The 25324-nt window shown below is 33.6% G+C and overlaps 4 protein-coding genes across 6 annotated transcripts in view; 2 read left to right on the top strand and 2 right to left on the bottom strand.

The window, feature by feature from the left end:
• Positions 1-17928, top strand: part of Mbo (nuclear pore complex protein Nup88) — a 69628-nt gene extending 51700 nt beyond the window's left edge. Inside the window, exons 3-13 of the mRNA XM_083047672.1 lie at positions 12586-12699; positions 13147-13330; positions 14710-14810; positions 14935-15133; positions 15388-15548; positions 15796-15872; positions 16195-16436; positions 16620-16730; positions 16943-17169; positions 17317-17565; positions 17761-17928. Coding sequence (XP_082903798.1) covers positions 12586-12699; positions 13147-13330; positions 14710-14810; positions 14935-15133; positions 15388-15548; positions 15796-15872; positions 16195-16436; positions 16620-16730; positions 16943-17169; positions 17317-17565; positions 17761-17824 — 1729 coding nt within the window. The 3' untranslated portion in view covers positions 17825-17928. The remainder of the gene's footprint in view (positions 1-12585; positions 12700-13146; positions 13331-14709; positions 14811-14934; positions 15134-15387; positions 15549-15795; positions 15873-16194; positions 16437-16619; positions 16731-16942; positions 17170-17316; positions 17566-17760) is intronic.
• A 296-nt stretch (positions 17929-18224) lies between these two features.
• On the bottom strand, positions 18225-22471 carry LOC145941540 (FK506-binding protein 15). Of its 2 annotated transcripts, none has more exons than XM_083047670.1 (13): positions 22099-22471; positions 21800-21986; positions 21230-21394; positions 20577-21099; positions 20304-20510; positions 20151-20186; positions 19897-20076; positions 19646-19828; positions 19357-19576; positions 19027-19256; positions 18809-18943; positions 18546-18734; positions 18225-18459 (listed from the first exon to the last, which is right to left on the bottom strand). In XM_083047670.1, exons 2-13 carry the CDS (start codon positions 21877-21879, stop codon positions 18388-18390), a joined length of 2220 nt encoding a protein of 739 aa, XP_082903796.1. In that variant the 5' UTR covers positions 21880-21986; positions 22099-22471; the 3' UTR covers positions 18225-18387. The 2 variants fall into 2 exon arrangements, with proteins under 2 accessions (XP_082903796.1, XP_082903795.1); XM_083047669.1 differs by having other exon boundaries at positions 22210-22471.
• A 451-nt stretch (positions 22472-22922) lies between these two features.
• Nthl1 (Nth-like DNA glycosylase 1) lies at positions 22923-24082 on the top strand. The gene is made up of 2 exons (XM_083047675.1): positions 22923-23572; positions 23672-24082. The coding sequence occupies exons 1-2, from the start codon at positions 22943-22945 to the stop codon at positions 24080-24082; spliced, it is 1041 nt and encodes a 346-aa protein (XP_082903801.1). The 5' UTR covers positions 22923-22942.
• A 76-nt stretch (positions 24083-24158) lies between these two features.
• On the bottom strand, positions 24159-25097 carry Vito (nucleolar protein viriato). Of its 2 annotated transcripts, none has more exons than XM_083047673.1 (3): positions 24906-25097; positions 24733-24838; positions 24159-24656 (listed from the first exon to the last, which is right to left on the bottom strand). In XM_083047673.1, the coding sequence occupies exons 1-3, from the start codon at positions 25010-25012 to the stop codon at positions 24159-24161; spliced, it is 711 nt and encodes a 236-aa protein (XP_082903799.1). In that variant the 5' UTR covers positions 25013-25097. The 2 variants fall into 2 exon arrangements, with proteins under 2 accessions (XP_082903799.1, XP_082903800.1); XM_083047674.1 differs by having other exon boundaries at positions 24733-24827; positions 24906-25057.
• Positions 25098-25324: the final 227 nt, after the last annotated feature.

The following is a 25324-nucleotide window of genomic DNA, read 5'->3' as shown; positions in this document are numbered from 1 at the left end:
TTTCGTAACTAATGACTTTAATTGACTAAGATATTCTTGTAGCATATGATTTTGATCTAAAAAACAGAATGTTATTATTATAGATGATTTGCGACCTGTTGTCGCAGAAGTATAATTATTGAAATTTTTGTATAATTTTTTTGAATTATTTTTATAAAATTGCAATAGATATATCTCATTGCACACACAGATCAGCTAATAAAATATAATATACAAGATACATAAAATATATTTAAAGATACATGAAGAATATGTGAATAATAATTTTTTTATTATTTCTACAATTCGTCAAAAACATTTTTTGACAGTTTTAAGAAACGAATTATCGTGTGCGATATAATGAAGCATCGACACTCGTTCTCGTATTATCTCGAAATTTATTACCTCGATTATCTTTGCGATGCATTGACAACAAATGATAAAATCGCAAAATTCTGGCGAAGATATAAATCGCGATATCGCCACGGTACACGAATTGAATTTATATCTTCTAGATCGAACAAAAAATGCAGGCTCACATAGCGTTTGGTGTGAAAGAAATATTTGTCTGGATACGTAATGTTTATGGCAGCGCAAGAGTGGATGTGTGAACATGCCGGCGACTATTTTATATCTTCCGCACGACCACACATTCCTCAAAATATATATTAAAAACCATCGTATCGCGAGTTACTGTTTGCACGATGTAACTGCCAGATTGCGGTTTTATCACAACCGAAAAAAATATTCAGCTTTACACTGCACCTCAAACTGCGCCGACGCGGTCATACTTGCTCTACAATTAAATATAAATTGATTTTTTTATACACGTATTAAATATTATTTATACGTACCATAATTAACAAGAAAAATCGCTGAATATGCAGGCATTAAGTAGATTTCAAAATGGTAATTATTGTACTAGTAGATTAAAATGCATAACTGGTGAGACTTATAGTGAGTAGATAAAACTATAATTGATCAGACGTAAATGGACGTACTACTTGTTATGTCAGCCTGGCTAATATAACATAGATTTCGATAATCAGACAGTGTATCATATTTAACATTTAAAATTGTTACTTACACGTATATAGGGTGTCCAAAAAATAAAATTTAATCAAATTCAAATACATTAGACTTATTGTAAGTAGATAAAACTATAATTGATCAGACGTAAGTGGACGTACTACTTGTCACGTCAGCCCGGCTAATACAACGTAAATTTCGATAATCAGACAGTGTATCGGACATATTTAACATCTAAAATTGTTACTTACACGTATATAGGGTGTCCAAAAAATAAAATTGAATCAAATTCAAATACATTAAATTTATAGTAAGTAAATAAAACAGCTATGTGAACCTAGCACCCGACTTTTTAAAAATTAATTTTTTAAAACAGAAAATAATAGCATTTTATTTGTAGTTGTTTGTAATAACAATAATTTCGTTTGCAATTTTATCAGTTAATAAATAAAAAAAAATTTTTAAACGACTCGCACCCGACATTGAGATATCGCAAATCCGCTTGCGCAGTCTTCTTTAGACTCGTTTGTAGTTGTTTGTAGTGATTTTCCTTTCGTTTGCAGTTGAGCGGTTCAAAAGTTATAAACAATTGTTTATTCGTCCAAGAGATAACTTTGTCAATTTTTAAGATTTTTCAAATCCGCTTGCGCAGTCTTCTTTAGAATCGTTTGTAGTTGTTTGTAGTGATTTTCCTCTCGTTTGTAGTTGAGCGGTTTAAAAGTTATAAACAATTGTTTATTTAGCTCTAACTTTGTCAATTTTTAAGATTTTTCAAATCCGCTTGCGCAGTCTTCTTTAGAATCGTTTGTAGTGATTTTCCTTTCGTTTGCAGTTGAGCGGTTCAAAAGTTATAAACAAATTGAACCGCTCAACTACAAACGAAAGGAAAATCACTACAAACAACTACAAACGATTCTAAAGAAGACTGCGCAAGCGGATTTGCGATATCTCAATGTCGGGTGCGAATCATTGAAAAAAATTTTTTTATTTATTAATTGATAAAACTATACAAACGAAATTATTGTTACTACAAACAACTACAAACGAAATGCTATCATTTTCCGTTTAAAAAAATTAATTTTTAAAAAGTCGGGTGCTAGGTTCACATAGGTGATTAAAATGCATAACTGGTGAGTCTTATAGTGAATAGATAAAACTATAATTGATCAGACGTAAATGGACGTACTACTTGTTATGTCAGCCTGGCTAATATAACATAGATTTCGATAATCAGACAGTGTATCGGACATATTTAACATTTAAAATTGTTACTTACACGTATATAGGGTGTCCAAAAAATAAAATTTAATCAAATTCAAATACATTAGACTTATTGTAAGTAGATAAAACAATAATTGATCAGACGTAAGTGAACGTACTACTTGTCATGTCAGCCCGGCTAATACAACAGATTTTGATAATCAGACAGTGCATCGGGCATATTTAACATCTTAAATTGTTACTTATACGTATATAGGGTGTCTAAAAAATAAAATTGAACCAAATCCAAATATATTAATATACAAAGGAATCGCTTAAGATGATTTAAACTGGTACAGAAAAGCAAGCTGATTTAAAAGCTGTCGCACATGGTGATCATTTTAGGCAGGTATGGGCGTGAAAAAAAACTATATTTGCTGAATTCACGCGTTCTGATATTCGCTTGAAACCTTCGCTCCCGGGCGAAAGACAAACAATAAAGAAGACAGATTTACGATGTGCCATGAAGTTCGCTGGCTAATCTGTCACGCGTGCAAGCTCATTTGTTTCCGAACGCGGAAATTTCACGGACACCGGTTGCAGAAGCGGTCAATCGCGCGCTAGAGAGAGAGTTTCTCGAGCATATGTTGAACGTGCTACGGAATATTTCACCCACGGGGGTTGAAATCACTCCTCCCTGTTCAGCCCATCTACGCGAACGCACGGGAATCGTTCTCCTATCTGACCCGGGCCGCTGGTCACGGGAGGGGAAAAGGGGGGCCACGTGCGTTTATTTAAAAAATGATTTACCCTAATGGTTTTACATATGTAATCCCGATATAAACCCGAAGCTAATCTCGGTCGACCACACGCGGTGCTGCACGCACTCACACATATACACGCGCATCATGCGAAGAGAGAGAAAGAGAGATATATAGAGAGAAAACCCATCTCTCCAAACACACGACACTCTCCTACACCCTCCTACGTGTGCATCCCCACACTTCGAATTCACCCCCATTTTTTCTACTTTTTTTCGATGAGCAAGCACTAACGAAAATCACCGGCTTGCCGGTGTTTTTTCGTGGCTAGCGTGGGATTGGCGGGGGGAGGAGGAGGATGGACACGGGAGGGGTTGTTTGCGGAGGCCGAGCATAGGGTCGCGTTGTACTCGCGCGCGGGATGATTTAGATGGTCCCCGATGATATCCGCGCCTTTTGAAAAATGTCGGCATGCCGAGGAAAAAGCGTATAAGCCGTTTTACGGTTTACGTGTGTCGCGCTTTATCAGGCCGGCCCGGCCTGAAACTTTATTGCCGGCCGAACGATATTTCTCGTCGAATCAGCGTTAACGAAAGAGTTAAATTACGAGAGATCGCGCGGAATTAAAAAGCTCGCCGTTACACTATATAATCGGGCAACATTCGTTCGCGATGCAAACAAGAATATTCGTTTATCTGCCGTCTTTACGCTCGATCGTAAAAATACTCGTTCTTCACAAGACTTTAAAGCACTTTTATTTATCATTTATTAACAATCAATAACTAAAACTAGGCATTAGATTCATCAGCATCCAATCACGATTATCGATTTTTGAATTGAATGAAAATTCGATCATTCTCAAGTATACATATAAAATATAGTCTGCAGCATCCGATTGAAAATTTAAATTTGATGAAAGTGTGATTTTAAAGAGAACTCTGTACAGATGATATTTCGACGAAACGTCACAAAATAAAATTTAAACTCGATACGTAAGAGTTTTCTTATAATTCATGTACAAGTCCTTCTGACAAAGATGATGGATCTCTCGCGCACACGATTTGAATCCCGATTTATTCAATTGTCATGATGCCAATGATATGCAGATTCGTGCGTTCATCTACCAGCGCGCGTTGCAGCAGGTACCTTCGTCTAATCAAAGAATTCCGAGCGTCGCGCCGCAGCAGAGAATTTAAATACGCGAGACGCGTTCCAGCCGCCGTCGACGTCATCGTCGTCGTCGTCGTCGTCGTCGTCGCCGCCGTCGTCGTTTCACGTAACGAAATAAAAGCCGATGGTGAAAGAAAGAAAGCGAGAGAGAGAAAGAGAGAGAGAAAGACACATCTGTCGGTTCTTTTAATTACAGCGGTACGTGTGCTAGCCACGGGCATCCGCGCGACAGTCTGGGGTGCCCGGGCACTCCTGTTCTCGCGCTACGGACTCGGTATCCTTTGTTTGCCGTTTTCCGTCGTAGCCACGTCGCTTACCTACCTACCTACCTACCTACGTCCGTTTCGAGCAGCGCGTTTCATGTCCAAAGACACGTGTTCGCAAGTGACACAAAGTCGATATCACAGTCGGATTCGTTCGTTCTTTTTCAGAAAATAATATAAAGCAACAACGGGCTTATTTTAATTCTTTACATGTGACCTAAATTTTTTAATTAAATTAATATCGCACGGAAATTCTGGAAGGTTGAAAAAAAAAAGATAAAACTGTATAATTATTAAGAAAAAATAATTAGCAAAGTTAAATAGTTCCGTCAAATGGCGTAAAAAATTTGTCTAAACATTTTCATTTTCTCTCCTATTATCTCGAAAATTTTTTTACATTTTAATTTCAGATAAAATCAATGCATTCTTCGCAATCGATACAGTTCTTTAAAAAAGGAATTGCATTGATTTTATCTGAAATTAAAATGTAAAAAAAATTTTCGAGATAATAGAAGAGAAAATGAAAATGTTTTGACAATAGAGACAAATTTAAGCCATTCGACGAAACTATTTAACTTCGTTAATTATTTTGTCTTAACAATTACAGTGTCGAATCTCGTCGAGTATTTCGTTATAGTGATACACACACGCCAACGTGCATGTTATATGTGGCGTAAGATAATCAGACAATGCTATATATGTAATAGTAAGCATTAATTATACAATAAATATTATTTGAAAGTGATTAATCTCTCTCACATTCTCTCCTCCTCTTTAATTCTTTTTTTAAAGAGCTGCATCGGTTGCGAAGAAAAAAAATTAAAGAGAAGGAGAGAATAAGAGAGATTAATCGCTTTCAAATAATATTTATAATTTACACGTACCATTACATATACCATAACATTGTCTAATTATCTTACGCCACGTATGACATGCACGTTGGCGTAAGTGTACCACTAATAACGAAATACTCGACGAGACTCGACACCCACGTCATTGGGGGCGAATCTACGGCGCAGTATCTACGAGGGTAAGTACCGGCAAAGATCGAGAACCGGAACGTGTCAGGTTGGCGCAACCGGGAAGCCGGGTTTCCCGGCGAGAGAGCCGATGGCAGGGCGATGGAGAGACGGGCCGCGGCGTCGAGAATTAACGGGCTTAGTTGCCGACGCAGGTGTCGTCGGGAAGGCGAAGGCAAGCGAGAGTCGGGAATGAATTACGATGGGAGCGTCAGCCAGCGCCAGGAGAACGTCGGTCGTTATATTTTGCGCAACATCCCGATTTTATGGGCCGCCCCCGCGCCCTCGGACCGAGGGCGAAAGGGGGCGTCTTCCGTCCCCTTTCAGGATGAGAGAACTTCCGTTGTGTAATGTGGCAGTTTGTTGTTGTAACGAGTACCGATGAGCGAAATGAGGTGTGGTCAGCAAGAAAGATCGTGGATCGACTATGATCGATCACTCGACGATAAACTACCATATATTATTATAGAGATTTAAATAAATTAAAATAATACGCCTAACGTTATGTATCACATGCTAAACATGTTATATTATTTTCTCGAGATTTATATAAATATCTAATCATTTAGAATTTAATTGAAATTGTCAGGTTCATCCGACATATTAATTTATTACACAACTTTGTTCGGTCGCGTATCCGAATATTAAGTAATCACAAGTTTGTAACACAAGACACATCGTAATTGGGACCATCGCGATCGTCGTCAATTTCTCGTCGAGCTGCTTTGATAGCGCGAGGCGATGTCTTTCGAGCTTCGAGCGCAGGCGGGTTAACGAGTAATGTCTAATCTATGCATCCGCTTATCATAATGGCTCTCGTTATATCGTGAGCATAGCCCCGGCAGATCCCGGAAGCCCGCCAACTCCGCCGTCCTCCTCCGACCTCCTTAGTCTTAGCCGCCCCTTTTCTCGTGCGCCGCGCGCGCTTCCGCGAGGATGTAATAAAAATATTCCAAGTAACTGAACGATATTACGCCCGTTACGAGCATGCCGGGCAGAATTAAGCTGAAACGTTGTCCCCGCGGGAGTTTGAAGTACATAATCGCTGTATAAAGAATGCACGTCAATGTAAAAGCCGCACGTGACACAGCCGAAACGATTACGAATTCCTATTTCATCAAAGTTCTGCCTGAAACGAGGTGTAAGTAGGTTTGCCCTGCGTCTTAAGATTAACGCAAAGATACATTTGTTTAATTTTAAAAATTTACAAAATTACTCGATGCAATCATTCACATAACTATCTTCATTCTTTTCTATTGAATGACATTTAAATGTAACTTGTAATGAAAAAGTATGCGTTTTCATTAAATTTATATGCATGAATTTATGAAGAGAATTAAGCAAGCAGCTGTCGCGCGAACATAATTTATGTATATATCAATCCTCTAAGAATGACATCTTTATACCCTGAATTTCCGACACAAATCGTGATAATTTCGCGTCGACGGTAGGTGGAAATTGTCTGGTGTCCGCGAGAATAATGACAATCTCGCGAGAAACACGCCAACCAACGCACAGCGAGCCCCGGCCGAATCTACCGGCCTCGCGTTCTATTAAGCTAAAATCAGGGCCCGCAGCGCGGCTCGCACAGCGTCGCTCTAAATTATTATAACGCGAGGAGATCCGCGTACCTTTTCGCGGACAATGAAAGGTACACCGTAACGTCGCGACGTTTGTTTTGTCGGTCTCGGCGCGGCGGCCCGTCCGCCCGCTCGCGCTCGCACAACGAGATACTCTCGCCTACATTTCGTATATTTTATTATTACTCTCGCACTTTCCGCGGCTGTGGACACGGTAACGTTGGCAAGGGGGTTGACGGCGGTGGTTAGCCCGTGGCCGTTATTAATGTCCGCGGCATGCCAGAAAAAGTGAGCAAAAGGTCCGGCATTCCGGAGAGAAAAAGACAGTGGGCATCGGGTATCACCGGCACACAACGTTCTCCGGGTTATACACCCCCGTTAGTACATACGTCCCGCGCAGAACGGCGACACGGCCACCAGCACAAGCGCGCGCCAGGAGTTCTTAATAATTGATAAAAATGTACGCACGCACCGGCGAAGAGAGAGAAAGAGAGAGATAGGGCGGAAGGGCTGGAAGAGAGATGAAGGGAAGGGGACAGGACACATAGAGGAGATAGAGAGAGAGAGAGAGGGAGAGAGATATAGGGTGAAAAAAGGACCAGACATAGTGATGGTGATGGTGGTGGTGGCGGCGGTGGTTGTGACTCTCACCCCAGCGAGCACCAACCCTCCTGTATCCCGCCCTCCCTGTACTCGCCGCCGCGCCGTTTCGTTGACAAAGGCATACGCAACGATTTATTCGCACTTTTCGCCGCGACCTCTCTCCCGAGGATTTTTCTTCGTTCTGTCACAATTTCGAAATTATCAGAATTTATGCCTGTACCCCTTCTCGCGCGCGTATTTCTGATAGGTATTAAGCTGTCTTGATTACCGGCGATGTGGTGCCCGCGATGAGATGCTCCGTTCGATGGAGCGTTGAATATATATTCCTAAATAAAATGAATGGCAACAGGACCAACGCATTTAAGGGAGCTCGCAACCCCCATTGCGTATTCGATATTCGCGTTGACACTGCCACCGAAAAAAGATTTGAAGAGAGTGTATCGCATAAATATCCATTTCTGGTCATTTGTGTTATTAAATAAAGTAAATGTGTTTCTGTCTAAGAGATTTTAATATCGCGCACATTCGTGAATGTAATATAGATAAAAATATATGAAATCAACTTTTAACACTTTAATATTGTTAATATTATTTTCGAAATATTTGTATGCAAGCAAAAACGGGATTTCAATTTTTAGACTTTGTCATCGATGTTCGTCGTATTGGAAAAAAAAGATAATTCTAAAAATAGAAATCGGAAAATCAATTTGTCCTGAAATTTCGCAATCGAGGCAATGAAGAAAAGATGAAAAGCAATCTACTAAGAATCGCTCTTTTGAATCAAGGCCGAAACATCTAATAAAGCACGAATTCCTGACCTGGTATCGCCATCGCGACTTACCGGAAATTTTTCGCCGAAACAAAAGAACGAAAGGCCGTGCAGCTGCTCGAATCTAATTAAGAAATTCTTACACGGCAGTGCCGCGCATTCTGCCACACCCTCGTGTCCCTCGACTTCGCTTCTCTCTTTCTCTCTCTCTCTCTTCTTCTTTCCCGTCCGAGGGGCACGTCTAGAAAAATTAAAAATAATTTTCCTACGTAAACGTATTAACCCCGGTGGCGGTAGACGCGCTTTTTGCGCTGCGCTTTTCTCGCAATTTGTACAAAGAACGGCACGGACCTGACTTCAAAGTAGAGAGATCTTACACGGTATGTCGTATCATTTTATTCTCTAGGAACTTCTCTGCCGTATTATTCGTTATTGCGTTTAAGTCACTGCTGTTCCTCCCGCAGGGTCCGCTTTCTCCATCCGTCCTCTCACTTAAAATTCCGAGACGAATTACGTAATTTTTTTTCATAAATGAGCGAATTAAATAATAGAGTCTATGTAGAGCGTAAACGATTATAAACTCTACACATCCGGACTAACTAAGCAAAGCATAATGTCTCCTTTGAAGAAAGAGATCATAGTCACTTAATTCAGAAGATCATTCCGACAATGCGTAAAACTAATGATAGCGTTTTGAGAACAACAGATTTAAAAATATAAACATTACGTATTTTAAAAATGACGACACAAGACATATATGTATAAAGAAAGTAATCTAAAAAAGATAGCTTCTTCAGAAAGATTCTTTAAGAGTAAAATTGAAAATACTGAAAAATTAAAAGAGAAACAGAATCTAATTCAAGATCTGAATATTTTCTCGTAGCCAAATGATTATTATTACTTTGATGCGGATAAATGTGGTTGTTACCCATCGGTCGGAAGGCACCGACAAACGCGAGAGATAAGCGCGACTCGCTCGTATCCCCCGTCTTTTCTTTCTCGGCAATAAATCCCGGGGAAAAACCTATCTGGATTTCCCGCTCGTCCTTCCCGACGCTTAACCTAAAAATTCATTAGATTATAAAGCCATTAATGCTCATCCGCACGGTCGAATGCGCCTCTCTTTGCTTAGGCGCGAATCCAGCTTGGATCGATGTCTCACACCGTGCAATTCTATGCATATTTTTTCCTTTGTTCTAAGGTCATATATAACAAACTTTAAGAGGTCAACATCTATCTTTTAATCATTTTTTAATTAACTAGAACAACACAAACGCGGGCTACGCGCGCGACATTCCTCTATTTTATATAAAAAAGAATGATATTTTTGTATAAAGTTTGTTTAAACTTAATATCTTTTGACAGAAATCAACTGATTAAAGCGTTAATTGCTAATTAAATTTTAAAATAAAAATATGTTATAAAAATTAAAATAATAATGTTATAAATAATATGTTATAATACTTTAAACACGAATAATATTTTTTGACAGAAATCAGCTGATAACTGTCAAAAAATATTAATCGAGTTTAAAGTACTATAACATTTTATTTAAAACATATTATTCTTTTGTAATTTTTATTACATATTATTATTTTAAAATTTAATTAACAAATTAACGTTTTAATCAACTGATTTCTGTGAAAAAATATTAATAACATATGAATTTTTGGCTCGTCTTAAAATATTAAAAATCGATACTTTGTTGCCGCGGACCCTATACTGCGCATTTTTATATTATGTGTATTAAATAAAAACATTTGTACGCTGGTGTCTGCTTGGTACCAAAATATTCTGCAAACGATGTACCATCGAAATATACAAGAGATGAATTTTTGGCCTTTCTAAATATAGTAATATACGTAAAATAAAAATGCTCCCCATAGGGTCCGCGGGAACACAATGTCGATTTTTAATATTTTAATACGAGCCAAAAATTCATCTCTTGTATATTTCGATAGTACATTGTTTGCAGAATATTTTTGTACCAAGCAGACACCAGCATACAAATTCTTTTATTTAATATACATAATTTATATATGCGCTGTATAAGGTCCGCGGCAACAATGTATCGATTTTTAATATTTTAAGGCGAACCAAAAATTCATCGCTTATATATTTTGATAGTACATTGTTTGCAGAATATTTTGGTATCACGTAGACACCAGCGTACAAATTCTTTTATTTAATATACATAATATAAGAATGCACCGCATAGTGTCCGCGGCGACCCAGTGTCGATATTTAATATTTAAAGGCTAGCCAAAAATTCATCGCTCGTATATTTCGATGGATTTTTGGCTCGTCTTAAAATATTAAATGTCGACACAATGGCTCATATGCTGGATCTTTTTTTATCGATAAAAGAAGATCCAGAATATAGGTTTATGTCTCCGCGGACCCTATGCGGCGCATACATAAATTATGTATTATATTAAATGAAAAAATTTGTACGCTGGTGTCTGCTTGGTACCAAAACATTTTGCAAACAATGTACTATCGAAATATATAAGCGATGAATTTTTGGCTCGCCTTAAAATATTAAAAATCGATACTTTGTTGCCGCGGACCCTATACTGTGCATATACATAAATTATGTATATTAAATAAAAAAATTTGCAGGCTCTTATTTCTTTGGTATAAAAATAATCTATAAATAATGTAGTATCGTAACTAACGTTTACTTATCGTAATTAATGTTTTAATCAGCTGATTTCTGTCAAAAAATATTATAATGGCAGATAAGGCATTATAACATATTATTTACATATTACTATTTTAATTTTTATAACCTATTGTTATTTTAAAATTCAATTAGCAAAGTAACGCTTTATTAATATTTTTTGGCAGAAATCAGCTGATTAAAACTTTAATTTATTAATTAAATTTTAAAATAATAGTATGTAATAAAAATTATAAAATAATAATGTTTTAAATAAAATGTTATAGTACATTAAACTCGATTAATATTTTTTGACAGTTTTCAGCTGATTTCTGTCAAAAATTATTATTCGAGTTTAAAGTATTATAATATGTTATTTATAAGATTATTATTTTAATTTTTATAACATATTTTTATTTTAAAATTTAATTAGCAAATTAATGCTTTAATTAGCTGATTTCTGTCAAAAAATATTAATCAAGTTTAAACAAACTTTATATAAAAATATCATTCTTTTTTGCATAAAATTAAATGGCGCGTACTTGTGTTGTTCTAGACTTTTTCTAAAAAAGGCATGTTAAGTCGATTCTCGTAAGTGTTGTTACCTCTTTTTCACGATGTTGATTAGCTGCCTCGATTTGCGTTGTACGTTATATTTATAGCGTCGAGAGGCTGTCATCGCAAAAGTTAGCAGTTTGACAGTTTGTCCAAAATGAAATTAAATGAAATAATAATATGTTTTAAATAATATGTTTTAATACTTTAAATTCGATTAATATTTTGACAGTTATCAGCTGATATCTGTCAAATAATATTTAAAGTATTATTTAGTTTAAATTTTAAAGTATTATAACATATTATTTAAAACATAATACATTATTTTATTTAATTTTATTTTGGACAAACTGTCAAACTGCTAATCCTCGCGATGACGGCTGCTCGATGCTATGAATATAACATGCCTCTTTTAGAAAGGGATTGCAGGAAAATAACAGATACATATTTGCATGTTATAAGTATAACTCTCTTAAATGAAATTAATATATTATACTGATAAGCAGTGGTTTCTCTCAGAATCAGTCATATAACACTACAAAACAGTGAAATCTTACTGAAAATATCAATTAGTAATAGTAAATGTTTCAATCAGTCATATTTTAAATTAAAATTAATCTTATAATATTATATGTAAGTTCAGCAAATATTTTATTAAAGAAGTATCTAAAATATCTGTTTGATCAAGTCTTATTCATTTTTTATGAGCTTATCCTATCTTTAGAGTAAAAAAAATTGTAGCATATATGTATTTCTGGATTTAAATACTAGTTATATAAAATCTTGCTGCCATAATCAATGAAATAGAAAACGGAGGAGCAAAGTGTGAATAAGAGAATAAAATTTACTCTTTCTTATATTTTACATTGCAGTGATAATTAATTAATTGCGAATAGTAATTAATTTTTATAATAAATAATAATAACATCACGTAATTACGAAAATGTCGTAAACTCGATGTGCTATCTCTCATTATTTTTATTTTTTGATTACAGAAATCATAATTTTGGAGATTTTGGGACAACCGCGGAAATTCAACGAATGCGATGGCATCCAGGTTCTCCGAATGACTCACATCTATTGGTTTTGACATCAGAGAACTCTTTTCGGTAAATAAAAAAAAATCATGCGATTGTTCCTTCTAACTAAATTATTCAACTAAAACATCTTTATTTTAACCTGTATAGAGAGTATTTATTATCATCTTATCATCAAACCTTGTCAATTGAGCGTATGTTTATACGATATTGCTTTGAAGCAAAAATATTTTATCTTTCAGCCGCGAAAGCAGTATCTTTCTCACTTAAACTGCCGTTATAATTACAGAAAACTGCGAAACTCTCTCCGAAAGTACAACGTGACATAACTTAAATTCGCGTTTTTAACTTTTTGCGTTAGATGACGAAACAGAGGGAAGGCAAAGGGGGTTTCTTAAGAGTAAGAAAAACATTTACAAACTATACTTTAGAAGGCTTTATACGTCGCGCCGAAGCATCTTTAAAAAAAAAAAGAATTGTCGTCGGATTGACCTTAAGCTGCACTTAACTTTGCCGCAGTTTGTACAAGTGCGACCTGGGTGGTGCACCCAGACTCGTAAATTGCTGGAAGGTCGGCCGTGCACCATCGAGATCACCTTCGAAGATCCCGGATTTTGCATCCCTCGGTGAGACTGCGGTAGATTTCGATTTTGCCACTCCTACCCTAAGAAAGCCGGACATCGCCGATAAAAGCATCGACGAGGTACGAGATCATCATAGATTTACGAAAGAACATATCGCTCATTTGCTGCAACAATGACATAACTCAAAAATTGTGATTTTTCAGGAGACACGATTTAATAATAGTATACAAGTAGCAACCTTTCTTCCTGTACTAATAATTCAAAAATTTTTAATTTTAAATTTTTGAGTTATGTCATTGTTGCAGCTATGTGAACCTAGCACCCGACTTTTTAAAAATTAATTTTTTAAAACGGAAAATAATAGCATTTTGTTTGTAGTTGTTTGTAATAACAATAATTTCGTTTGCAGTTTTATCAATTAATAAATAACAAAAAATTTTTAAACGACTCGCACCCGACATTGAGATATCGCAAATCCGCTTGCGCAGTCTTCTTTAGAATCGTTTGTAGTTGTTTGTAATGATTTTCCTTTCGTTTGTAGTTGAGCGGTTCAAAAGTTATAAACAATTGTTTATTCGTCCAAGAGCTAACTTTGTCAATTTTTAAGATTTTTCAAATCCGCTTGCGCAGTCTTCTTTAGAATTGTTTGTAGTTGTTTGTAATGATTTTTTTTTCGTTTGTAGTTGAGCGGTTCAAAAGTTATAAACAATTGTTTATTCGTTTAACAGGTAAATTTGTTAATTTTAAAGATATCGCAAATCCGCTTGCGCAGTCTTCCTTAGAATCGTTTGTAGTTGTTTGTAGTGATTTTCCTTTCTTTCGCTTGTTTATAACTTTTGAACCGCTCAACTACAAACAAAAGGAAAATCACTACAAACGATTCTAAAGAAGACTGCGCAAGCAAATTTGCGATATCACAATGTCGGGTGCGAGTCATTTAAAAAATTTTTTTTATTTATTAATTGATAAAACTACAAACGAAATTATTGTTACTACAAACAACTACAAACGAAATGCTATCATTTTCCGTTTTAAAAAATTAATTTTTAAAAAGTCGGGTGCTAGGTTCACATAGCTCATTGTTGCAGCAAATGAGCGATATGTCTTCTCTCGAAAATTTTTGCTTTTATTCGTGATGTGCAAGATCAGTCATAATTTAATGAAAATTCAAAATAATAGATATCTGGAACATTATGATGCATTTAGGTATGAATTTTGTTGCTCATGGATTTAAGTATTAAAGTTTAGATACACATCATAGCGATACAAGCTTGCTTTTGTTGAAATTGATAATAATTTTTTAACATAGATTAATTTAATTTGAATATTAAATATTAAAAAATATATACCTAATATATAAAAAAGAAAATTTGTATTCTCGATTCTTTGATGAAATAGATTTAAATCATCGTTGATATTAGTTTCGGATTTATATTCTTTTCATATTTAATATTAAGTATATCAAGTTGGTGCACTGAATATTCTTAATAATTTTTAGGTAAAAGAAACAGTCGACTGGAATCAGATCGAATGGCCGATCTTGGTCCTCCGTGGAAACGGTGAAGTGCTGATCGTTTATGGGAACGTCTTATTGGAAAAGTACAAATGAAATATTAAATATTATATATATGATATCCAAGTTTAACAACAAAAGAATGTTAACATTAACGAACCAAAATTTTTTTCCTTGTTTCTTAATTGATGGCTTTAACTGTTGGGTCAGCTACGAGGATCCAGTGGTACTAGGTTCGTTGTCTATGTATCCGTCAACCGTCGATAATTATGGAATAGATTCATGCTCTATCATGTGTCTGCAAACTACCCCACCGATAGTGGTCATCGCCATGTGCACTGGAAAGATTTATCACGCGATACTATTGCGCGAAATATTGGACGACGAGAACGACAAGGACGACAGAAAGGTATGGCGTATAATAAATATTAACACATAATATTGTACATATCATAACGTATATAATAATATGTATGTGTGTATATGTAATATGTATATACGATATTTTTGTCAATACATATCATTAATTGCGAATAAACTAAATTAGCGCGCAGCATTGATTATTTAAAACAGGATATATTCACATACATATATATTTTTTTCTATACATAAGACTTACAATGAAATTTATTTCTTGTCATGCATCTCTTGTCTCTTTTTCAGACTTGGTCGCAGTATGGTTCAACTTATAGTCTTCACACGCCGGACGACGCACTTTATGTCTACGAATGTGTCGAACTGGAGCTCGGTCTCCTCTTCACGGATGAAGATAAAAAGTATAATTGTCCTATTCATCTTCATTCTGATAAGGGCAACAAATCGAGGTATTAATTTAGAAAAAAAAAACGTGTCAATATATTGGATGTTTTATAACTTGTTTCAATTAAATTTTCATCATCTATACATCGTTTAATCAAAAGTCAATTTATTCATGACAAGAATAGATATTTCCAAAATATTCATATATACATATTTATATATATAACATTTTGCATTACATTTCGATCAAAAAATTGTTGATTTTATTATTGTATGTAATTCAATAAATTATTTATTACACATTTATGTTAGGTATTTTTGCTCTCATAATGCCGGGATTCACATGGTGAGTTTACCGATGGTCTCTCAACTAGAGGAATTTATATATGGCAAGTACATTTATATATTACTAAGAGAAGAGTAATATAAAGAGATAGAGAAAGAAAAGAAAGAGGGAGAGAGAGAAAGAAAGAAAATTAACATTTTTCAGTTTGTTCGCAAAGCCTTGTAAAATTGTACAAATTTTTTAAATAAACTTGAGTAAATTGTCTGTATTTTTTAAATTTCTTTTATATGATGATCGATTAGCTTGTTTTTTTTTTTTTTTTAATAAAAAGTTTAATTAAAAAATCGTAGAGCTCGATTTTGTTTCTCTATCGATTATATTCTTTGTGATATTTCTTTCGTTCAACAAAAATTTTTCTTTTTTAGATAACGAAAATTATTTACTATCTTTGTCAAACCAATCAACTTTACAATATCTATTCTCTACGAGAACAAAGCATACAAGCGTAGACGAGGCTACGCCGATACTCGGTTTTGGTCTACTTCAAGAACCTTGTGTTTTAATCGCATTGTTGCACACAGGCATCGTGATCGATCTTTCGGTTATAGATCTTTATTATCTCCCAAGGATCGAGCAATTAGAACCCATCGCCAATACTACGAAAAAGGTAGTTATTAATATATTATATTGTTACACTAAATAGTGCTTTTATTTTGAGATTTTTGAACTTTATTCTTATAACTTTAATTTTTTATTCTCATTTTTCTCCGAGTAAAACAATGACGTCGAAATATTAATCGGTGAGAAAATATTCTTAATATATATGTATATATATTATCGATTCTTTCAGGTGAACAAGGAACCGTTTGACATGTATATCAAAAAATTACTAAGACGCGAAGTATCACAACCCATAACGAAAATAGGATCTCGCTCGATGTCCTTGAGCGAATCCCTAGAGGTAGGCAATCCCTAAACACAGATAAATTATTGTACGAATCTTTTATAATAATTGCTAATCTTTTTTTATGATCGATAAAAGTTATTAAAAATACTTAAAAACTTTTGTCTCGTACATCTCAAAAATAAAAAAGAACGTTATAAAGTGAAAAAAATTATAATTAAATAATAATTGAAAATGTTTTCATTCACATGTTTTTTTTACAATTATAGTTTTTGTATCACGCTACAAATATCTTTCGCGATCAACATTTTGTTCAACATGACAAAGTTCGGGAAGAAATTAGTAAGAAGGTACGCGCTATGAAAGCTTTGAAAACTCATCTGTTAAAAGAACTCGATACCTTGATGGAAATGAAGAAAGAATTACGCCATACTGCTGAACATTTAGCCGAACGATACGAAGATATCAATGATAAGCAGAAAGAATTAGCGCGTAGGTGAGTGAACTGTTATATTATATAAATAATATTCTAGCAAAACAAATTTTAGAGAACTATAGTTATCATTTATGCTCAAAGTAAATGAAGTATAAGCTTTTATCAAGCTGTTGTGAATAATATACATAAATTATTATGTGTTTTCAGAGCAGAGGAAGCTCTAAGACTCGTAAATTACAAGGAACCGTCAATGACTGCTGTCGAGCGAGCAGAGGCAGAAGAATTGAAGAAAATGAGCATAAAGATATACGACATGCAAATACGACTTGAACAACTCAAGAAAAAATCTGTTCAACAGATTAAACATGCAGACGTCACTGAATCTAATGAAAAAAGAAAAGAAATTGTTTTTACACAAAGCCAAGAGAAAGCGACAAAGGAGACTCTTTCTCAAATGTAAGTAATATAGCAATAATTTAAAATTTCGGATTTTGCAAATTCAAAAACAGATTGATTCAAGAAACTGTGAGTAATATTGTTATCACGTATAGAGAGGTTGCCTCTGAATATATAGTAATATTCTACATATTATTAGTATTTATTATTATTATATATGTAATGTTAGTAATTATTTTCTTTTTTTTTGTACAGGTCAAAAAATATTAAAAATTTGATGGATCAGGCAAAACAAATTAAAGCAGAGATCAATCTTTAATACATTAGCAAACAGTAATAGTAAATAATCATTTTCTTAATTGTAAGTAAATTTACATAAAATTTGTGTATACAATATATATGAAAGAACATTTTTGTAAATAATTTATTGTAATTTTACCTATTTTTATATTGTAATTTTACCTATTTCGAAATTCCTACATAATCCATAATATAAATTATTTATTTTTTCCTTTAATTATACCATCACTATCACTATCGCTATATTAAGATAAATGCGCCACAAAAATATGTGATACTGCAGATATATTGATAGTAAAAGTATCTTTTATTAAATTTTAAAATATATTTAACTTATACAATAATATATAAAAAGCTTTATTTTACTCATTTTACTTGGATTTAATAATATAAGGATTAGAAAATACATATATTAAAAATTAAAACCATATATATATATATATTAAAAATAGAAAATATACATATATATATTTCCTAAACAAGATCTATTCTTTGGGTGAATAATGCTTAGCAGACCATATATAAAATAATTTTTTGCAGCATGAAATAATAAATTAAAAAATCAATATTGAAATCAACCAATCAGTCGCTATCAACTTCATCGATGTCATCAAGTGGAACGGGTGGCGGTTCGTTTTCAAATACAGGCATGATCTGATGAAAATGATAAAAAGAAAAAATAATTACTTCTTTCAGAAATTCATTTTTATATAAATTTTTTAGTATTTAGTGTTTAGTACCATGGTAGATCTTGAAGTTTCTGTTCGTTTCATCGAGAGATCGTTGTCACTAGGTGCGTTTAATACTAGCTTCTCACTTTGTTCCTCAGTTTGTTGATTAATAGTTTCGACTGTGTCCATATTCTTATTTATCTTAGATTCTACATCTTCTTCATCAGAGTCTTCATACAGTACTTGCAAAGTAATATGCTAAACACAAAATTTTGATTAGAATACATTAATATAATATTATAAGTATTTAGTATTACATATTTCTCTTGTACCTTTATTGTGCTTGCGATAGTTGCCTTTACATAATCAAAGGATAGTTCAGAACATGATTCATCCGCAAATCTTTCTAATAATGTATGATACGTTTTGTTCATTATTTGCTTAATTTCTTTATTCTTTTTCTTAATCTGTAAATTAAGTAAATAATATATCATTGAACTGATAAAGAACGATATAAAATACAATTTATAAAATATATAATCAGCATTACATCTTGTTGTCTGAAAGATGTTGAATCAGCTTGGAAAATATGCTCTTTATTAGAAAGCCTATTTTCTAAAGTAATATTTTTTTCTTTATATTGTTCAATTGTATTTTGAGCTTCTTCTAAGGCTTCCTCGCTTTTTTTCAACTCATCCTTTGTATTACCTTGTTTTGTTCCAAATTCATGCAACATTCTTATTATATTCTCATTCATTTGCAACAATGATTCGTTTTCCTCTGTAATAACATAGTTATTAAACTTAAATAAATTATGCATTCTGATATAATATTATTATTACTTAAATATTATTTCTATTATTTCAAATAATCGTTATACCCTTTGATTTTTTTAAATTATCTTCCAAAGCACTTATTTTGCTCTCTATTGCTTCCCACATTATTTCATTTAACATATTTTTATCAGTACTCTTTGATAATTCATTTTCCTTTACACCTGCTTGAGATGCATTAAGAGCTAAAAACATTTTCCAAGAGGCATCCAAAGTTGCTTTATCACTTGTAGGAGTTGTTGCATTCTGAAGCTCAAGTGCATGGAACTATACATACATAACAATTTTAATAATTATTTATGTTATTTTATCTTATTATCCATCTCTTATACATACCTTATCCAATAATTTCTGGACATTGTCAGATATCTTGGACATTCCCATTCGTATTTCCGCATTTGTTATCCTTGTTTCTGATAGCAACATATTAATTCCAGGATCAAGAGTAGGGGCTGGTATTGTACGATTTACAGTCTGTGACACTGGATACATCTGATTGTCCGTCATTACATAATGTCCCTACAATTTTGACTGTCCTTTATTATTCACTTCACATTGATAAATATATTAAATATAGAATTACATACAGGATACAATGGAGAAGCCCATTGTGGCGTTAATGGAGATGCAACTATTGGCTTGTAAGTATTAGAGTTTACAGAAGGCACTTCAGTTCTTGGCTCCACAACTTTGTGAATGGCTTTGTTTTCTTCTGATGACTCGTGCAACAAATTTTTCTTTTGCAAAATTTCTTCTGATTGCTCGATCTAATAGAATTATACAATATTTTAACAAAATGTAGATTTTGTTTTTACAAAAAAATTTGTAAATTGTGACGAACCCTTTTCTGACAAGGAGATTTATGAGGTACATCATCCTGCAAAATAGTATTGTCTCTTTCAAATTAGGAAATAATATAATGTAGGTTCTATTTGAGAAATAGATATGTAATGAAAAATAAAGCAGTATGAAATAAAAATGTGAATATGAATACCTCAGTATCTTCAGAATCAGTAGTGGAAGGTAGAGTCATTTTTGGTAAGATAGACTGACCCATTTTAGCCATCCTTGATATTATGGCAGCTTTTCCACTTGTTGAAATTTTAGGTATAGGCAGATTTTCTTCTGGTATTCTTATGTCGCTTATTTCTATTATCAGCATAATATCTCTCTCTTTTGGAAATCCAGGACCTAAACTAATCTATGTAAAACTATTTAATGAATAACATTGTTACATATAGTATTCCATAAAAATTTGTTAAATTACCTGTTTGCTAGAAGGTAAGAACAAAACTCTTTTCAAACCTTTGCCACTACCCAGAAGAACTCTCTCCCAATTGTCATCTGTCGATATTTCTACAGTCATCATTTGCGACATTATATAATTTGTCTTAAAAGGTTGTACTATCTCAGTTCCCACAAAATATTTGATACATATATTGTCTCCTTCTTTCGCAATCATATCTTTATTGCTTGCTGGTACTAAATCTTGGTAAATCACATTCTCTCCTCTCTCTTGTATTGCAAAATAACGTGCTAATCCCATTTCTATTGCAAACTCTAAATAGCTCTCACTATTTTCGAATAAAATAGACCAATTCTCATTGTTATTATCATAATAACTGGCATAATTGTTTGCTTGTACAGTATACAAAAAGTCACACGTCACTGTGGCAATAGATACATATTCTTGTTTAGTCCTGTATAAAATTATCTGATATAACTTTGTTGTGACATTGCCTGTCAATGCTATGCCGAGCTTCCCAATAGAAGTATATTGACCATTTTGCCTGAAATTAAATTATATTGTTATTATTAATTGTAATTCACAAAATGAATATCATATAGATAATATTACAATCATGTATGCATATTATTATAGCAATTAAAAGGATAAATAACATTCTTAGACATAATTACAATTTAAAAGCATGCACAGCTTTAGCTATTAGGATTTCTGTCTTAGAAGACGGTACAGTTTGCTGTATATTATATCGAGTATTATTCTTTTTAGGAGCTGTTTGTTTAGTGGACTGAGAATCTCCAAGTTTTGATTGTAGCCCAAAAATGGCAGCCAGATTAGATCTGAAAACACAATAAAGAGATTTATTCTTATTATACAAAAGATAAAAATAAGATTAAGAAAAAAAATTTAACATTATTTTACTCAAAATAATAACATAAAATAAACATGAGCATTTATTAAATATTTACAAATCTAAAAATTAAAACTAAATAGAACAATAATTGACAAACAATAAATTTGCTTGTTATATATATACCTATATATAATTATACATGTCCTTTTCTATCTTTTATACTTGAAGTAAATCTATGTTCAAATTTTGGTAAAGCGAGAAAAGAGACAGACTTATAGGAGCAATTATAGGAAACTTTATTATTATTCAATTATTAAATCGTTCAAAATTTAATTATATTTAATAATATGTAAAGTATATGTACGTGTATATGAACACATAATATACATACCCTCCTGAAGGTACAAAGTCAGGTTCGTCATCATCTCGAAAGATCTTGTCGAGATTTGGTAATTGATTCTGCGCGCTCATGATTAAAGGAATTTCGCTTTAATTACACGTATAATAAAACAATAACACGTCGTGATGACATCTTGACACTTGCTGCACAAATCATCATTTTTACTCTATCCAAAATCCTGAAAAAATCACACAGTTAAAATTTACGACTCCCGCAAGAGAGACGTGATAAGGAAAATTAATTTTCCTTTATAATATTCGCACAATATTCGCAAATAAAAATAAACACACAGACGTGCTCCACCCTCGAATTACATCTTTTGACATTTGACATCTCACATTTTTCAGCACGTTGAACAAAATAAACAGAATTCATTTGTTGCATATATTATATATACGTACGCATTTCGTAGTTTCCTTTTTTTTTTAATTTTTTTTTTATTTTTGCGAAAGGTACTCGAAGCTATTTAACGCAATTTACCACAAGGCTTTTGACAGACCTTAGATAAGGTTATGAAAAGGATGAACTATATAAGGTTAGCGCGTGCGCATCTTTAACGCGTGCTACTCGTGAAAAAAACTAATCGCATGCGTCTGTCTATCGCGCGAAAAAAGTTTAATTCTGTTTAAGGCTCCTGGGTGCTCACCGCGGCCATATTGGAGTCGTGACGTCAGAGGCGAGAAATAACACGTTGAGATTTCTTAGATGCCATTTCTAAATAAAAAGATATTTGCATAAAATAACACTTAAGATCTCTTTAATACACTTCTAAAAAATCCCGAAAACTATCCTTCTCCCTTTATAATCAATTAACAGCTGTAAAATGATCGAGATATCAGACTTTGACATGCGGAATGACTGCGCATGTGCAAAGACCAGACGGACTTGGCTTCATAATATTACATTTTACAGCTGTTGATTGATTATAAAGGGAAAAAGATAGTTTTCGGGGTTTTTTAAGAGTATGCTAAAGCCATCTGAAGTGCTGTTTCATCGAAATATTTTTTTATTTCGAAATGGCATCTAAGAAATTTTAGCGTGTGTTTTCTCGCCTCTGACGTCACGATTCCGACATGGTCGACAAGGTACCAGGAGCCTTAATAATATTGATGACGATATGTCACGTCCGACGAAATGAGTAAAAGACTGAAACTGGGTGTCATCTCGACCGCGAGAGCTTTACGTTCGGGAAAAACTCTCGCGGACTCGTCGGAAGAAACGTCGCCTTACTTCGCCGATGAAAGAAAATCAACTACAAAGACCGGTGCGAGGAAACGTTCGCCGATCAAGATCGAGTACGAAGCTGAGGAGGATAAGGTGAAGGTTAAAAGTACCGATGCGGCATCAGCCGTCGAGATAAAGAGCGAAAATGTCAAAGAATCATCGACGCCAAAAACTGTCAAAACCGAAGAAATTCAAGACGAAAATGGAGAACGATCGGTGAATTCGAGAACCATCAAGGATGAGAAGCGATGGGTGCCACCGAATTGGAAGATTATTTTGGAAAATGTCAAAGAAATGAGGAAGCATAAGACAGCCCCGGTTGACGATATGGGTTGTCACAAATGTGCAGATCCTAATGCCAGTCCATCAGTATCCAGATATCAATCATTGATAGCTCTAATGTTAAGCAGTCAAACGAAGGATCAGGTCACACATGCCGCTATGCAACGTCTTAACACTTATGGTTGTAAACCAGATATAATAGCAGCTACCCCTGATGAAGTTCTAAGCAAACTTATATATCCAGTTGGATTTTATAAGGTATTTATAAACTATGTATTTTTATTGAATATTAATTTTAGAATTTAACTTTCCTTAAATCCATTTTTGCATTAAAAATGTTTTTTTTTTTTTTTACAGAGAAAGGTGGAATACATAAAAAAGACATCGGTTATTCTTCTAAATAAATATAACGGTGATATTCCAAAAACAATAAAGGAATTGTGCGAACTGCCAGGAGTAGGGCCTAAGATGGCTCATATATGCATGCAGATTGCATGGGGAGAAGTGTCTGGTATCGGTGTGGACACACATGTTCACAGGATTTGCAACAGATTAGAATGGGTGAAAAAGCCAACTAAAACACCAGAGAAAACGAGAAGTGAGCTAGAAGATTGGCTTCCTAAATCTCTGTGGAGCGAGATAAATTATCTGCTTGTGGGATTTGGTCAAGAAATTTGTCTACCTCAATTTCCAAAATGTTCCGAATGCCTCAACAAGGACATTTGTCCATATGCCTCAAAAAATAGTGGAAAGAAGAAAAAGTCATAAATTCATGTATTTATACATAAAAAAAATCAATGTTTATTATAAAATATATTTATTTAGAATATATTCAGCAAACTTTTCAAATATCCTGGTGTCTTGATTTCCTTTTAACTCGCTTACCGTGTTTGTGCAGTACCTTCTGAGTATTATGTAATTTTTTTCTACTCTGTTTTTTATTTTTCTGTTGTTCTAGTCTTTGCTTATGTTGAAATACCTTACTCTTTTTAATTTGCTTCAGTGTTGCTTTCTTTATTTCCCGTTTCACTTCTTTTGAAGATTTAATCTGTTGACTATCAGATTTAGGTTTCTGCTGTATCGGATTCTTCTGTTTCTCTTGTAATGACATTCCCACAATGTTATCGTCATCATTGTTAGAATATTCACTTTCATCATCTTGTTCTTCTTTTTTCTCCGCAATCTTGTTTTCACCTATCCATCTTCCTTCTGCAAGATCCGCAACATTTAACTCCAAAATACTGACTGTATGACCCTCCAGATCATATTCTTGCTTAGATAATAATTCTTCTAATTCTGGGACATTCCGATGTGATAATAATTTCTTGTAACGTTCTCGTGCCTGTGATGAAAATATGTATGTACTTGTATTTTCTGTAATTATTAAAACAAACAATGCTTTAGCATTTTGCACTTACCTCTTGTTTAATTTTTATTCGTTCTTCTTTTAATTGTTTTTGCAATTGTTCCTGAGCTTTCCTTTTCCGTTCTAATTTTCTTTTACGAAATCCTCCTAAAAATTCTCTATAATTACATGAATATATAATTTACTCGTGTAATAATTATAAAAATATCTAATAGAGATAATTACCGTCGTTTTTCCTCATCAAAAACAAGAGTGATTTTTTTTCGTCTCTTCGGCTGACCGGGTCTTTTATTTACATCGAATAATTGAGATTTTTTAAACATTATTGCCATTTACGACCGATTATGCAAAAAAGATTATATTATAGGTTATAGCACATGTGTGATTGTGATGAATAAGAAGAAAATTTGGACATTTGAGAGAGAATATCCAATAGCAAAATATATTTTCTAGGGATTTTAGATTTATCATTTCCACGTTCTTATTTAAAGAGCACCTTTTCATACTGACGCCGATTATTTTTAGTCAAAAGACCTCACATGACAAAAATAACGAATTGTATTTTAATAAGAATGTTGAGCGTCAATATAAATTGACACATTGGATATTAGATATAGAATGCAATATACGTTTCCTATAAGAAT

This window comes from Prenolepis imparis, unplaced genomic scaffold (genome assembly GCF_030444845.1).
Source record: "Prenolepis imparis isolate NDT839.2.m4 unplaced genomic scaffold, iyPreImpa1.0 SCAF_10, whole genome shotgun sequence".
NCBI classification, from domain to species: Eukaryota; Metazoa; Arthropoda; class Insecta; order Hymenoptera; family Formicidae; genus Prenolepis; species Prenolepis imparis.
This window is presented reverse-complemented; position numbering and strand designations above follow the sequence as displayed.

Coding starts and splice junctions, on each gene's coding strand:
- Nthl1 (XM_083047675.1), top strand. CDS start 22,943: ATGAGTAAAAGACTGAAACTGGGTGTCATCTCGACCGCGAGAGCTTTA. Junction 23,573..23,671: donor ATCCAGTTGGATTTTATAAG/GTATTTATAAAC, acceptor TTTTTTTTACAG/AGAAAGGTGGAATACATAAA.
- LOC145941540 (XM_083047670.1), bottom strand. CDS start 21,879: ATGAGCGCGCAGAATCAATTACCAAATCTCGACAAGATCTTTCGAGAT. Junction 20,077..20,150: donor AATCTCCTTGTCAGAAAAGG/GTTCGTCACAAT, acceptor TAATTCTATTAG/ATCGAGCAATCAGAAGAAAT. Junction 19,829..19,896: donor GGGCTTCTCCATTGTATCCT/GTATGTAATTCT, acceptor TCAAAATTGTAG/GGACATTATGTAATGACGGA.
- Vito (XM_083047673.1), bottom strand. CDS start 25,012: ATGGCAATAATGTTTAAAAAATCTCAATTATTCGATGTAAATAAAAGA. Junction 24,839..24,905: donor TTTGATGAGGAAAAACGACG/GTAATTATCTCT, acceptor ATGTAATTATAG/AGAATTTTTAGGAGGATTTC. Junction 24,657..24,732: donor GAATAAAAATTAAACAAGAG/GTAAGTGCAAAA, acceptor TTTTCATCACAG/GCACGAGAACGTTACAAGAA.